The sequence below is a fragment of the Bremia lactucae genome, linkage group LG6 (genome assembly GCF_004359215.1).
Source record: "Bremia lactucae strain SF5 linkage group LG6, whole genome shotgun sequence".
Lineage (NCBI taxonomy): Eukaryota > Oomycota > Peronosporomycetes > Peronosporales > Peronosporaceae > Bremia > Bremia lactucae.
The window spans coordinates 3,417,110-3,432,231 of NC_090615.1; the positions used below are offsets into that span (position 1 = coordinate 3,417,110).

The 15,122-nt window shown below is 49.7% G+C and overlaps 2 protein-coding genes across 2 annotated transcripts; one reads left to right on the top strand and one right to left on the bottom strand.

Moving 5' to 3' along the window:
• Positions 1 to 9,506: 9,506 nt before the first annotated feature.
• On the bottom strand, positions 9,507 to 9,921 carry CCR75_007479 (uncharacterized protein; the record flags this gene model as incomplete). The annotated part of the gene is made up of 3 exons (XM_067965539.1): positions 9,507 to 9,614; positions 9,699 to 9,774; positions 9,812 to 9,921. 3 exons carry the CDS (start codon positions 9,919 to 9,921, stop codon positions 9,507 to 9,509), a joined length of 294 nt encoding a protein of 97 aa, XP_067818154.1.
• Positions 9,643 to 9,951, top strand: CCR75_007480 (uncharacterized protein; the record flags this gene model as incomplete). Its single annotated transcript, XM_067965540.1, has 1 exon — positions 9,643 to 9,951. The coding sequence occupies one exon, from the start codon at positions 9,643 to 9,645 to the stop codon at positions 9,949 to 9,951; it is 309 nt and encodes a 102-aa protein (XP_067818426.1).
• Between the last annotated feature and the right edge of the window lie 5,171 nt (positions 9,952 to 15,122).

Sequence of the window (15,122 nt, forward strand, 5' to 3'; positions counted from 1 at the left end):
CCGTGCCTTAATAATGTGTGGATTCGTCACACTTGAAAGCAATTAGCCACCCTTCTACTTTCCATGTCCTACGGCTTAAGGGAATGTTAAGATTTAAAGACTCACGTTTATTGCTTCAAAAGACAATTAATTTGAACGCTCATGTCGATGCGGGAAACATCGAATCGCTAGTTGCTTACAAATATTGTTCATAAGTATTAAACCGCTTAATTTACTTTTGCAAATTTGACACAAAGTGAAGGCTGTCGTAATTTCTTTACAAGTTATTGCGTTTTTGCGCGCAAAGAAAATTGCAGCACCAGTTCGATTAAATTGCTTACTGTTTCCTACTCGTACTTATGTTGCCAATGCGGTCACCGTTGGATTAACCCTTGGCCGTCAGATGAGGCCGTCGGATGAGCCCTTCGCCGTCAGATGAGGCCGTCGAGGTCGTCTGGTATACGATACGCCATACTACTCCCAAGACAACGAGACGCTGGTGAATCTGTTTAATTGCAGCATTAAGGTCGTAGTAGTTGCAAAAGAAAACCAAAACTTAGCGACCTAGCATGTAACGGAACACTGCCGACTTGTACTGCTTCAGTGCAAGTATAACGGGCTAAAGTTGCCCTAATGTTACACAGTCCCCGTTAAAAACACTTGGTGTGCTTAAGCGGATGGTCAATTACTTAAATAAAGTAATTAGACCCACCACTCGGGTGTGGTTCACATTTGTGACCAACTTTTGTGTATGTGATGCCCAAAGGTGCATTCACATTAGGGGGGATGACGACTAGCGTCATCCGTTACGCTAGGTATCTAGAAAGATACGCTCGCAATACATATTGGTGTTATCTAGAGAGATGACATTTTTGATTGGTAAAAATAGATATTTATATTTGATACGATTAAACATAAATCAGTCTGAAAACTACTTTTTACTTAGTAAGTGCGCACGAGGAGCCGCATTACCTCTCCCGTGACGACACTTTACTCGAGTACTTAGTGCGTTGGGTGAGGTCGCTAAGGTGCCCACCACAACTACCTCACTGCACCAAGAGAAGACGGTCTAACCACTTCCTCACTGTGCTAGGGTGTGTATCTAAGTAGAGCGTGGACGCATTAAGACGTGCCCGCCTACACTTGGTAGCACTTGAAATCCTTTCCACGACCCGCATCTCTGCGTGTGTACTGAGGATGAGCCTCAACATCGATTGGGCTCATTTCCCCCACCCCTCTCCGAACATCATCGGGAGGTGGCAGGGCACTTGGTAAACAAGTTCTAGCCAGGCTCTAACGTAGTCCCCTAAGCGATATGTTGCTCAGTTGGAGCAGTTTGAGGCATTTGTGCTCGGACAGCGGAGAGCGGCGTCCAAGGCACAGAGCCATGCTGCGGCGGAGTCCGTCACTCAGACTCAGGATGAGCTGAGGCATGAGCAGGCTCGGAGCGAGGCTGTCAAGAGGACTGTTTAGATGCTCTCTGCCCGGCCGCATCAGCCGAGGCCCATTTGGATGGACCCGCCCAAGTTCGATGGACCTGCGGCGCACACGGTTGTCCACTGGCTTTTAGCCGTGGAGCAATGTGGTGTCGCCCAGCTCATCGAGGACGACAGCCGGATGGTGTCGTACGCTATGTCGCATCTGCGCGGTAAGGCCTCAGAGTGGGCTTACTCGGCGCTTATGGCGGACAGAAAAGCGTTCCCCTCATGGGCGATCTTTAAGGAAAAGATTCGCGCCATGTACCAGCCGCCGAACAACGAAGTGTTGCTTCAGGCGCGCTTCTTTGGGGCGCGACAGGCGAAGCGATCTCTGCAAGAGTATGTGCAAGAGATGCGCTCGCTGTCGGCGTCTATTTCCGTAGGTCTGATTCCGGAGCACATTAAAGTGCCCACGTTTATATACGGACTACGGCACGGCCCATCGCAACAGGCCATTTTCAGAAAGGTGCCGTCGACGATGGAAGAGGCAATCCAAATTGCTTTAGTTGAGGAGCAATCCTACAAGGTACCTCGGCAACAGCTTGGTATAAGCCGTCGGCCGAGAGGTCAGATGCCACTCCCATGGAGTGGGGCAATGCAGACGTTGTCTGCTATAAATGCGGCAAGCGCGGCCACATGAGCTAAGCCAGGGTCCCTGCTGGGGCAAAGATGCCCATCAAGAGGACTCACTTCCCAAAGGGCGATGGCAAGAACCAGCGTGCGAGACCCATGAGTTTTGCATCGACCAGTGAGGGTTAGGAATTGCATGATCGCAGTAGGGCCGGGATGCCCTACTGACGCGGACTCTGAAGCTACCCATAAGCTCGGTGTTGTCGAACAAATGGGTAGCAAAGTCCCTGAGGTCTTGACATTTCGGACCTCAACCCTGCTGGTCTATAGCGCTCAAGTACGAGGCTATGACCAGGTGATGACCCTCCTAGTGGATTCGGGTGCATCACAAATTTCTGTAAACCTCGCGGCTCCAAGAAAGAGACTGGCGATGTTTGAGTCGCTTTGCCAGGATGGCAAGCGAAAAGAGACGACCGTTCGTTTAGTGAACGGCGCACTCGTTAAGTCTGAGGGAGTTTAAGTAGAACTCGCCTTCAGCTTTAGTGACTTCTCTTGTGAAGAGAAGTCCACAGTGCTAGATGTGGAGAGTCCGTATGACCTCATCCTAGGCATGCCGTGGTAGGCAAAACGCCAACCATAAAAGACTGGCGTACACGCATGGTTGCGAAGCCTATGCAGGACACCGGAAAGGATGTGCTCCTGCGAGAGGCGTATGCAACTGATGTCGTGTCGAACACAGTTGAGGGTGCGTTGACGGGATGTCAAACGTCACCAATTCCTACCCAGCTCGTGGAGACTGAGGTAGTGAATAGGACGACGACAAGTAGTCATGCGTCCGAATGTCCTGCACAGAGCCGAGAGCCTGTGGCAGTAGACGGCGAGCTGACAAGAAGTCATGCGTCGCATAAACCGGCACAGTGCCAAGAGCCTGGTGCGGTTGGAAGGGGTGCGTTAGCCAGGGGAGCAACGGCACCCGCTTCCCAGTCATAGGTCGTGGTGACTCGAAGAACGAGTACCCGACAGATTAGGACGATAAAAGGCACGTCTTAACGAATGAATTCTGGATCAGTTCCTATTAAAGAGGACGGGCCTTCGAACGAGATGTTTGAGGCCGTCAAAGACGAAAGTGCGGAGGCATCCTCAGTTGAGGTGCTCCGGCAAGTCTTTAAATCTGCCGAGGAGATAGTAAATCTACCGGAGATGTCGTGGTATCTGTTCCTTGCCGAATTAAAGAAAGAAAAGATCCACGAAATAGTCACACCAGTTCCAAAAGAGAACTTGGTGGGCTGTTGCTCGTCGTCCTCAATGGACGAGAGCGTCCTAGAAACGGACAAAAAGAAACGGTTCGCTGCTCAAAGCTGGGATGTCTTGAGAGACAGTCCGTTCTTTGAGGTTCTGTGGAAACATCGTGATGTGTTCCCAGAAGAAGTGCCGAGCCGCCTACCAGCAGATAGGGGCATCGGGCACGAGATAGACCTCGAACCTGGCACCAAGTATTGTGTGACCAGGCAATGGCCGTTGCCGAAAGAACAAGTCGATTATATCGATGAGTTCTTTGACAAGCGAGCCAAGGCGGAACATGTGCGTGAGAGCAAATCGCCTCACTTCAGCCCGACCTTTTGTGTGCGTAAAGCCACAGGTGGATGGTGCATGGTTCATGCTTACAATAAGCTGAACGCGGCGACCATACCGGCGCAAACGCCAATCCCGCGGAAGATGTCTTGTTGAAACTCCATGGTAAAGTCAACTATCTTTTCCGCGTTGAATTTAAAGGATGTCGACTATCAGGCACTCATGGGAGAGTCCGATGTTGCCAAACCAGCTGTAAGCACCACAAGCGGTATGTTTGGGGAGTAGCTTGTGATGCCCCAAGGATTATAAGGCACCAGCGACATTTAACCGAGTGGTGGCTCACGTGATGCGTCATCACCGTGCCTACGTGCCCCATTACTTTGACGATGTACTCGTGTAAAGTAGGGCCAAGGACGAGCTGAGCGCAATAGAGTCGCACAAGCGTCATTTAGACGCTGTGTTGCAGACTTTTTGGGACGCCCAATTGTACGTCAACTTGCAAAAGTGCGTCATAGCGGTCCCTGAGATACCTGTACTGGGCTGCACCGTTGGTACACATGGTGTACGAGCAGACCCAGACGAGGTAAAATCAGTGAAGGAATGGCCAATCCCACGGCATGTGAAGGATTTGCGCCAATTCCTAGGGCTCGCTAATTACTTGCATAAGTATAGCAAGAATTACGCTGAGCAAACTTAACTATTATCTGATCTCCTTAAAAAGGACACAGAATGGGTTTTGTTAAAATAATTAGAAGATGCGTTCACATCAGTGAAGCAGTCTCTTGTGGAGGCACCGGTCTTGGCATTGCCAGACGCGGATAAGCCCTTTCGCTTCGTCTGCGATGCAAGTAATTTTGAAGTTCACAGTGCTAGGTGTGGAGAGTCCGTATGACCTCATCCTAGGCATGCCATGGTTGGCAAAGTACCAACCATGGATAGACTGGCGTACACGCACAGTTGCGAACTCTACGCAGGACACCGGAAAGGATGTGCTCCTGCGAGAGGCCTATGCAACTGATGTCGTGTCGAACACAGTTGAGGGTGCGTTGACGGGATGTCAAACGTCACCAATTCCTACCCAGCTCGTGGAGACTGAGGTAGTGAATAGGACGATGACAAGTAGTCATGCGTCCGAATGTCCTGCACAGAGCCGAGAGCCTGTGGCAGTAGACGGCGAGCTGACAAGAAGTCATGCGTCGCATAAACCGGCACAGTGCCAAGAGCCTGGTGCGGTTGGAAGGGGTGCGTTAGCCAGGGGAGCAACGGCACCCGCTTCCCAGTCATAGGTCGTGGTGACTCGAAGAACGAGTACCCGACAGATTAGGACGATAAAAGGCACATCTTAACGAATGAATTCTGGATCAGTTCCTATTAAAGAGGACGGGCCTTCGAACGAGATGTTTGAGGCCGTCAAAGACGAAAGTGCGGAGGCATCCTCAGTTGAGGTGCTCCGGCATGTCTTTAAATCTTCCGAGGAGATAGTAAATCTCCCGGAGATGTCGTGGTATCTGTTCCTTGCCGAATTAAAGAAAGAAAAGAACCACGAAATAGTCACACCAGTTCCAAAAGAGAACTTGGTGGGCTGTTGCTCGTCGTGCTCAATGGACGAGAGCGTCCTAGAAACGGACAAAAAGAAACGGTTCGCTGCTCAAAGCTGGGATGTCTTGAGAGACAGTCCGTTCTTTGAGGTTCTGTGGAAACATCGTGATGTGTTCCCAGAAGAAGTGCCGAGCCGCTTATTACCAGATAGGGGGATTGGGCACGAAACAGACCTCGTTCCTGGCACCAAGTATTGTGTGACCAGGCAACAGCCGTTGCCGAAAGAACAAGTCGATTATATCGATGAGTTCTTCGACAAGCGAGCCAAGGCGGAACATGTGCGTGAGAGCAAATCGCCTCACTTCAGCCCGACCTTTTGTGTGCGTAAAGCCACAGGTGGATGGTGCATGGTTCATGCTTACAATAAGCTGAACACGGCGACCATACCGGCGCAAACGCCAATGTCGCGGAAGATGTCTTGTTGAAACTCCATGGTAAAGTCAACTATCTTTTCCGCGTTGAATTTAAAGGATGTCTACTATCAGGAACTCATGGGAGAGTCCGATGTTGCCAAACCAGCTGTAAGCACCACAAGCGGTATGTTTGGGGAGTAGCTTGTGATGCCCCAAGGATTATAAGGCACCAGCGACATTTAACCGAGTGGTGGCTCACGTGATGCGTCATCACCGTGCCTACGTGCCCCATTACTTTGACGATGTACTCGTGTAAAGTAGGGCCAAGGACGAGCTGAGCGCAATAGAGTCGCACAAGCGTCATTTAGACGCTGTGTTGCAGACTTTTTGGGACGCCCAATTGAACGTCAACTTGCAAAAGTGCGTCATAGGGGTCCCCAAGAAACCTGTGCTGGGTTGCATCGCAGGTACACATGGTGTACGAGCAGAGCCAGACACGGTAAAATCAGTGGAGGAATGGCCAATCTCACGGCATGTGAAGGATTTGCCAAATCCTAGAGCTCACTAATTACTTGCAAAAATATAGCAAGAGCTATGCTAAGAAAACTAAACCATTATCTGACCTCCTATAAATGGACGCAGAATGGTACTGGTTGAAAGAATCAAGAAGATGCTTTCACATCAGTGAAGCAATCTCTGATAGAGGCACCGGTCTTGGCATTGCCAGACGCCGATAAGCCCTTTAGCGTCGTCTGCAATACAAGTAATTTTGCAATCGGCAGCTCGCTCATGCAAAAGGATGACGACGGCGTTGACCGCGTTATCTCTTATCAGACCCGGCTTTTGAAAGCCGCGAAACTGAATCACCCCGTGCATGACAAAGAGCTACTTTCAATAAAGTATGCTGTTGTCAAGTTTCGTGTGCACCTATTGGGCACCGAACCATTTGTGGTTTTTACGGATCGGCTTACATTCTTCTCTGAATAATTTCAAAGTTGAATACAAGCCGGGTGTGTCGAATGTCTTGGCTGACGCTTTATTGCGCAGACCAGACTTCGAGGTAAGACACCAGAAAAGTGTGTCCAGTGCTAAAGCACAATTTCAGCCGTCGACGTTGGCAGCCATGAAGGCATACCACGTGACGAGCTCATTAGCCTCTGGAATAAAAGAGAGCTACAGTCAAGACGACCATTGTCGCCTGATGTTGGATCACTTTGGTTGACGAAAGGTGACCCTTCCGTCGCACTTTTGCTACAGCGATGGCCTTTTATCGCATCAGCTGTCACCTTGTGATCCCTTGAGATTCTATGTGCCTCATGACACAGATCTCAAGCTGATGATCCTTCTCGAGCTCCATGATGCGCCATCTAGTGAGCATCTGGGCCGTGAGAAGACATTCTTACGAGTGTCAGAGGAATTTGGTGGCCACACCTATATAGATGGGTGGCCAAGTATATTCGCTCATGCGAACAGTGTCAGCGCATTAAGCCTGCAGCGTCCAGCAGTGCACCACTGAAGCCGCTACCGATTCCAACCAACTGTTGGAAGTCAGTAAGCCTGGACTTCATGTTTGGCATGCCGCCCATCGTAAGAGTTAGACGGGGTCGACTTTGTAGATAAATTGAGCAAAATAATGCATTTAGCACCATGTAAAACATCAAAATCACAGGCAAGGAGGCAGCTCTCTTGCTCCTGGATCATGTTTACCGACTACACGGGATGCCCGAGTCCATAGTATCGGACCGGGATCCACGTTTTATGCCTGGTTTCTGGCGACATGTATTCGAGCCGCTAGGTAGCAAGTGCTACATGTCGACCGGAGATCATCTTCAGACCGATGACCAAACAGAACGTGCCAAACGAGTCGTGGAGGATGTCTTACGCACGATAGCAACTCCCAAAGAATGGAGCAAGCAGCTGCCTATTGTGGAGTTTGCTATAAATAACAGTGTCGACGCCAGTACGGGTGGAACAACGTTTTATATTAACGGACTACGCCATCCTCGGACGCCACTCTCGTTTATGCGCAGCCCGAGTCTTGATTTAAAGACGCCATAATATTTATAAGCGTTTAGAAGAGCGCGCTCTAGAAGCGACGCTCTTGGCCCGTTTAAACGAGGCCATTTAGATGGAAGGGCACAAGTGGTATGCCACCCGTCACATAGCCACGTTTGATACGACTGGTTTGTGACACCGACTGAGCACGTTCACGTGTCGTCGGCAGAGCTTTAGGCTCCAAATTCTCTATGTCAGAACCATTATGGATAATGGTCTGAGCATTAGGGGTTGTGCTTTTGCCCAACGGAGTAGCGGCTGCGCCCCTATGGGCAGCGCTCTCATTAATGGTCGCCGCGCTATCCAGCGCAGACGCAAGACAGCATTAGTAAATGTTGATGTCTCCATGTTGTGAGCAATGAGAGAAGTTTGGATGGGCAATAATGCGCCATCATCCTTCTTCATTAGCTCGTTGTCCGCATCACAACTATGAGGTGACGGCAACAATGTCGACTCATTGTAGTCGACAATGAGCGACGGATCAACATCCTCACTTTTAAAGTGGGATGGATCCTTAAGCCCTGTTAGCCGAAAGCAGCAGTAGCTGTCGGCGTTACGACTAAAGCATTCGGCTGCCGGCGTGTTAACGCGGCGCGTGCGCTTAGTGCGAGGTTGAGTGGGCGTCTTCGCAGAAGACCCACCAACGTGGCCCTTTTAAGGTAAAATCTTTAGCATTGTGTATGAAAACACAGGTCGCTAGGGCGTTAAGCAGCTCGCAGTTCCTTCTTCCTCTTTGACAAATTTTAGAATTTAAATTTGTTCTTAAAGAGGAGGATGGTGTTACTGGCTAAAGTTGCCCTGATATTACACAGTCCCCGTTAAGTACACTTGGTGTACTTAAGGGGATGATCAATTACTTAAATAAAGTAATTAGACCCACTACTCGGGTGTGGTTCACATTTGTGACCAACCTTTGTGTATGTGGTGCACATAGGGGCATTCACATCAGGAGTTGACGCCTAGCGTCATCCGTTACGCGAGTTATCTAGAAAGATACGCTCGCAATACATATTAGTGCTATCTACAGAGATGACACTTTTGATTCATATTTAATTCGATTAAATATAAATCAGTCTGAAAACTACTTTCTACTTAGTAAGTGCGCACGGGGAGCCGGATTACCGCTTCCGTGACGACACTTTACTCGAGTACTTAGTGCGTTGGTGAGGTCACTAAGGCACCCACCTAAACTACCTCACTGTACGCAAGAGAAGACGATCTAAATATTTCCTCGCTGTGCTAGGGTTTGAGTCTAAGTAGAGCGTGGCCGCATTAAGACGTGCCCGCCTACAGCAAGTCCACTCCGCACTGCTTCAATGTGAGTGAAGCTTAACGTCACTTCACGTACACTAGTACGTGCAGAGGAAGATTCATTTTAAAACAATTGCTTTGAAGAGGATTGAAAGTAAACTGTATTTAATATAATTAAGTTCTTCTGTTTATATCTATTTAATTACTTGCTTAATTTTAAACTACTACAAAACATGTAATAAAGTCTTATCTGTCTCTTCCTTTGCGCGCGTCCAGTGCTGACTGGACCGCGGAGCGAGTATATATATATAATGACCTACATCTACCAATGGATAAGCTTTCCGAATATTACTATGTAAAGTAATATTCTCCAAGTAGTATCTACCTTTTAGATAATATATTAATTAACAACCTTTAAGGGTTAATTTCATATAACGACACACCCCGTTACATAAAATCCCACAACACTAGTACTGCAGCTCGTCCACATGATGTTCCGTGGCATACCGAGCCACCAGAACCGGGACATCATGTTAAATCGAACGGGCAGGTTCCCAGAAATTTTTATATCCTGGAGGCCACGCCACGCCACCAGTAACCCTAGCTCCTCCAAGTAGGATTAAGTCAATGGTCGACGACATCATGGACTTCAAGCACGAGCCCTCCAACAAAACATGAACACGGACCTCTCTGCGGTCACATCGAGGTCTCTATCGTGATAGAACTTAAGGCGCGACCCATGGACATCGTATGGGCCCTGTTAAAAAGGTGTCGGATCAGGAAGAATGTGGATATGCCTTCGTCACTTGGAATGGACCCACCCAACGCACAAAAAGCGTACCCCCTTGCAGTCACTGGTCAACGCGCGATCAAAGCACGTAATCACTATCCGAAAATTTGCCACATTGGCGTCATGGCTGCTGTACGACGTTGCTAGCGCTGGTCCTTATCCACTTGGTGTCAGGTGTGGAGGCTGCGACGTATTTCTTCGAGAGCCTGTTGAAAATGAGCCCTTTCCAGTGGGAATGTCCGTTACAACTTGTCACAAAGCGGCACGACAACATCATGAGCAGACGGCGCCGGCAAACCTGTAAACAACTCCACTGGAGCTCAATTTCCAACTGAGGGTACTGGACTATGGTTTAAATTTGCTTAAATCAGGAAGTGCGAGCAGCTTTACGCGCCGCTAGATCACTCGATCACTCTAGCGCACGTGTTTCCATACACGGCGCCCAAGATGCCACCTAAAAGGGGCCACGTTGGTGGGTCGTCTGCGAAGACGCCCACTTAACCGCGCACTAAGCGCACCGCCGCGCTAATTCGCCGGCCGCGTGAAATGTCTTAGTCGAAACGCCGACAGCCACTGCGGCTGTCGCGTTAACAGGGCTAAAGGATCCATCCCACTTTAACAGTGAGGATGTTGATCCGTCGCTCATTGTCGACTACAATGAGTCGACACCGTTGCCGTCACCTCATAGTAGTGATGCGGACAACGAGCTCATGAGGAGTGATGATGCGGCATTATTGCCCATCCAAACTTCTCTCATGCCTCACAACACGGAGACAGCATCATTTACGAATGCTGTCTCGTCGTCTGCGCTGGAAAGCGCAGCGACAGGTAATGAGAGCCCATAAGGGCGCAGCCGCTTCTCCGTTGGGTAAAACCGCAACGCCTTATGCTCGGACCATAATCCATAATGGTTCTGACATAGATGATTCGGAGCCTAAACCTGCCGACGACACGTGAACGTGCTCAGTCAACGCTACTTCTGCTAGTCCATTTGAGACTAGCGAAGAGGTCTCAGCTGGTGCTCCTTTACATAGGCAGCCATCAAGCCGGACACGTCAATACGTAGGTTATCGATCGGTTCCAAGAATCAAAACTCTTCGGGTAACCTTACCATTGAACGAGGATCTGTTTTCTTTGCCTCACGGAGCGGTGGGTAAGCAACCTTCCAACAAGGAAGCGTTGGTCCCACCCGTATCCATCAGTGCAGGCGGCACCCGATAGGAGTGGCGATCTCGTCCACCTACTCGCGGCTGCCTTACCTTCGTCCGTTCAGTCATAGGCGTTAAGGGCTGCTGAAGGACGTATTGCGGATCTCGAGGGATAAGTCTCGCGACTGACCTCGGATCTTTTCTTATGTTTGAGCGAAGGTTCGTCAGGGTTATGAACGCCTGAAGACTCGCTTGGACCTTTTCGAGAGGATAATGCTGAGGGATCCGCGTTACTCGCGTGATGTCTCTCGCTCGCCGAGTCTTGTTCGTGGTGGGAGGAGTCGGTCGGCTGATAGCTTTTCGCCTTCACCGTCCCTCTCACCCGAACGACGCTCGACTCACAGTCGACGTCACCATCGGTCTCCTTAGACGGATGGGGATATGTGACCTCATTTGGGTCTACACACCATTTCAGACGACCCACGTAAAATACGGCGAAAGAATGAGCCTATAATTTAGGTCTCCAACCTCTTCGACCTCCGTTAAGGGCCCAATGAAACGCGGCAACAACTTCGTAGTACCTCCAGGTAGTACAGAAAATGCATTCTTAGGTAGGGTAGCAGTACTTAATAGTACCTTTTCACCCACTCTAAAGCGTTCATTATTTTTGCGACCATTTCGGTCCGCATGTTCTTTTTGCTTGTCCTGTGGGCTTGCCATCGCGTCACGTACTTTTCGTGTGATGGCTAATCGCTAATCGCTCATCCGCAAAGCGTTGACCTCGCTCACGCTTTTAGCATCAAACTCGTCTATGATACCGCCGAGAGGTCGGTCATAAGGCTAATTTTTATTGACCACTGCTTAACTGGCAGGGTCACTAGGGCAAATTACTATCTTTGAGATGATACCCTCGCGGGTCATCGTCGTATTGACGAAACTATGTCCCTCTTTCGCACCGGGCATAGTGAGGGGCCCTCCCCCACTAAGACTCGGGGTGTGCACAAACGAGACTGGCGTCCGAGGATGGCGCAGTCCATTAATATAAAACGGTGTCTCACCCGTGCTGGCGTGGACACTGTTATTTATACCGAACTCCACAAAGGGCAATTGCTTGCTCCACTCTTCGGGAGTTGCTATAGGGATCACAAGGTGACAGCTGATGCCATAACATGACATCGCTGTAGCTAAAGCGATTTAGCTTAGCTTTCAGGTGCGACGGGAGGGGAACCTTTCGTCCACCAAAGTGATGCAACAGTAGGCGACAATGGTCGTCCTGACTGAAGCTCTCTTTTACCTCAGTGGCTAATGAGCCTGTCACGTGGTATGCCTTCATGGCTGCCAACGTTGACCGCTGAAATTGTGCTTTAGCACTAGACACACTTTCCTGGTGTCTCACCTCGAAGTCTGGTCTGCGCGATAAAGCGTCAGCCAAGACATTTGACTTACCCGGCTTGTATATAACTTTTAAATTAAATTCAGAGAAGAATGTAAGCCATCTTGCCATTCTAGGCGAGAGGTGCGGTGGGTTTATTGCGGTACGCAGTGATGCGTGATCCGTATAAACCACAAATGGTTCGGTGTCCAATAGGTGCACACGAAATTTGACAAGAGCATACTTTATTGAAAGTAGTTCTTTGTCATATACGGGTAATTCAGTTCCGCGGCTTTTAAAAGCCGGGACTGATAAGAGATGACGCGGTCAACGCCGTCGTCATCCCTTCTGCATGAGCGCGCTGCCGATTGCAAAGTTACTTGCATCGTAGACGACGCTAAAGGGCTTATCCTCGTCTGGTAATGCCAAGACCGGTCTACAAGAGATTGCTTCAGTGATGTGAACGCATCATCTTGTTCTTTTAACCAAACCCATTCTGCGTTCTTTTGAAGGAGCTAAAATAATGGTTTAGTTTGCTCTGCATAATTCTTGCTATATTTATTTAAGTAATTAGCGAGCCCTAGGAATTGGCGCAATCCTTCACATGCCGTGGGATTGGCCATTCCTTTACTAAGTTTATCTTGTCTGGGTCTGCTCGTACACCATGTGTACCAACGATGCAGCCCAGTACAGGTATCTCAGGGACCCCCATGACGCACTTTTGCAAGTTGACGTACAATTGGGCGTCCTTTAAAGTCTATAACTTAGCGTCTAAATGATGCTTGTGCGACTCTATTGCACGCAGCCCGTCCTCGGCCCTACTACGCACGAATACATCGTCAAAGTAATGGGACGCGTAGGCACGGTGCTGACGCATCACGTGAGCCACCACTGGGTTGAATGTAGGCGGTGGGTTTTCCAATTTTAGGGCGTCACAAGCCACTCCCAAAGCATACCGCTTGGGGTGCTTACTGCCGTTTTGGCTACATCGGACTCCTCTCATGAGTACCTGATACTAGCCATCCTTCAAATTCAACGGGAAAAGATAGTTGACTTTCCCATGGAGTTCAACAAGACATCTGTCCGCGGGATTGGCGCTTGCGCCGGTACGGTCGCCGTATTCAGCTTATTGTAAGCATGAACCACGCGCCATCCACCTGTGGCTTTACGCACACAAAAGGTCGGGCTGCAGTGAGGCGATTTGCTCTCACGCACATGTCCCGCCTTGGCTCGCTTGTCGAAGAACTCATCGATATAATCGACTTGTTCTTTCGGCAACGGCCATTGCCTGGTCACACAATACTTGGTGCCAGGTTCGAGGTCTATCTCGTGCCCGATGCCCCTATCTGCTGGTAGGCGGCTCGGCACTTCTTCTGGGAACACATCACGATGTTTCCACAGAACCTCGAAGAACGGACTGTATCTCAAGGCATTCCAGCCTTGAGCAGCGAACCGTGTATTTGTATTTTTGTCCGTTCTAGATCACTCTTGTCCATTGTGGACGACGAGCAACAGTCCACCAAGTCCTCTTTTGGAACTGGTGTGACTATTTCGTGGATCTTTCCTTCCTTTAACTCGGCAAGGAACAGACCCCACGACATTTCCGGGAGATTTACTATCTCCTCGGTAGATTTAAAGACTTGACGGAGCACCTCAACTGAGGATGCCTCTGCAATTTCGTCTTTGGCGGCCTCGAACACCTCGTTCAAAGGCCCGTCCTCGCTAATAGGAACTGATACAAACGTCACTCTCCGATTGTCACTCGTTTAGACGTGCCTTTGATCGTCCTAATCTGTCGGGTATTCGCTCTCTGAGTAACGACGAGATTTTTGGGAAGCGGGTGCCGTTGCTCTCCTGGCTAACGCACCCCTTCCAATCGCACCAGGCTCTAGGCGCCGTGCCGGTTCATGCGACGCTTGACTTCCTGTCAGCTCATCGTCTGCTGCCACAGGATTTTATGCTCTGTGCAGGAAATTCGAAAGCATGACTACTTGTCATCGTCCTTTTCACTACCCCAGTCTCCACGAGGTGGGTAGGAATTGGTGACGTTTGACATCCCGTCAACGCACCCTCGACTGTGTTCGACACGACATCAGTTACATACACCTCTCGCAGGAGCACACCCCTTCCGGTGTCCTGCGTAGAGCTCGAAACTGTGCGTGTATGCCAGTCTATCCATGGTTGGTACTTCGCCAACCATGGCATGCCTAGGATGAGGTCATAAAGACTCTCCATTCCTAGCACTGTGAACTTCTCTTTACAAGAAAAGTCACTAAAGCTGAAAGCGAGTTCTACCTGAACTCCCTCAGAGTTAATGAGTGCGGCGTTCGCTAAAGAACGGTCGCCTCTTCTCGCTTGCCAAACTGTCAAAGCGACTCAAACATCGCCGGTCTCTTTCTTAGAGCCGCGAGTTTTACAAAATTTTGTGATGCACTCGAATCCACTAGGAGGGTCATCACCTGGTCATAGCCTCGTACTTGAGCGCTATAGAGCAGCAGGGTTGATGTCCGAAATTTTAAGACCTCAGGGACTATGCTACCCATTTGTTCCACAACTCTAAAGTTAGGGGTAGTTTCAGAGTCCGCGTGAGTGGGGCATCCCGCCCCTTCTGCGCTCCTGCATTTCCCGACCTCTCAGTGGTCGATGCAGAATTCATGCGTCTCACACGGTGGCTCTTGCCATCACCCTTTAGAAAGGGAGCCCTCTTTCTGGGCGCCTTTGCCCCAGATGAAACCCGGGCATAGCAGCGAGCCATCATATGGCCGCGCTTGCCGCATTTATAGCAGACAACGTCTGCATTGCCCAACTCCATGGGAGTGGCATCCTCTCGGCCGACGGCTTATATCAAGCTGTCGCCGAGGCAGTTTTGTAGGACTGCTCCTCAACTAAGGCAATTAGGATTGCCTCTTCCATCGTTAACGACACCTTTCTAGAAAGGGCCTATCGCGATGACCA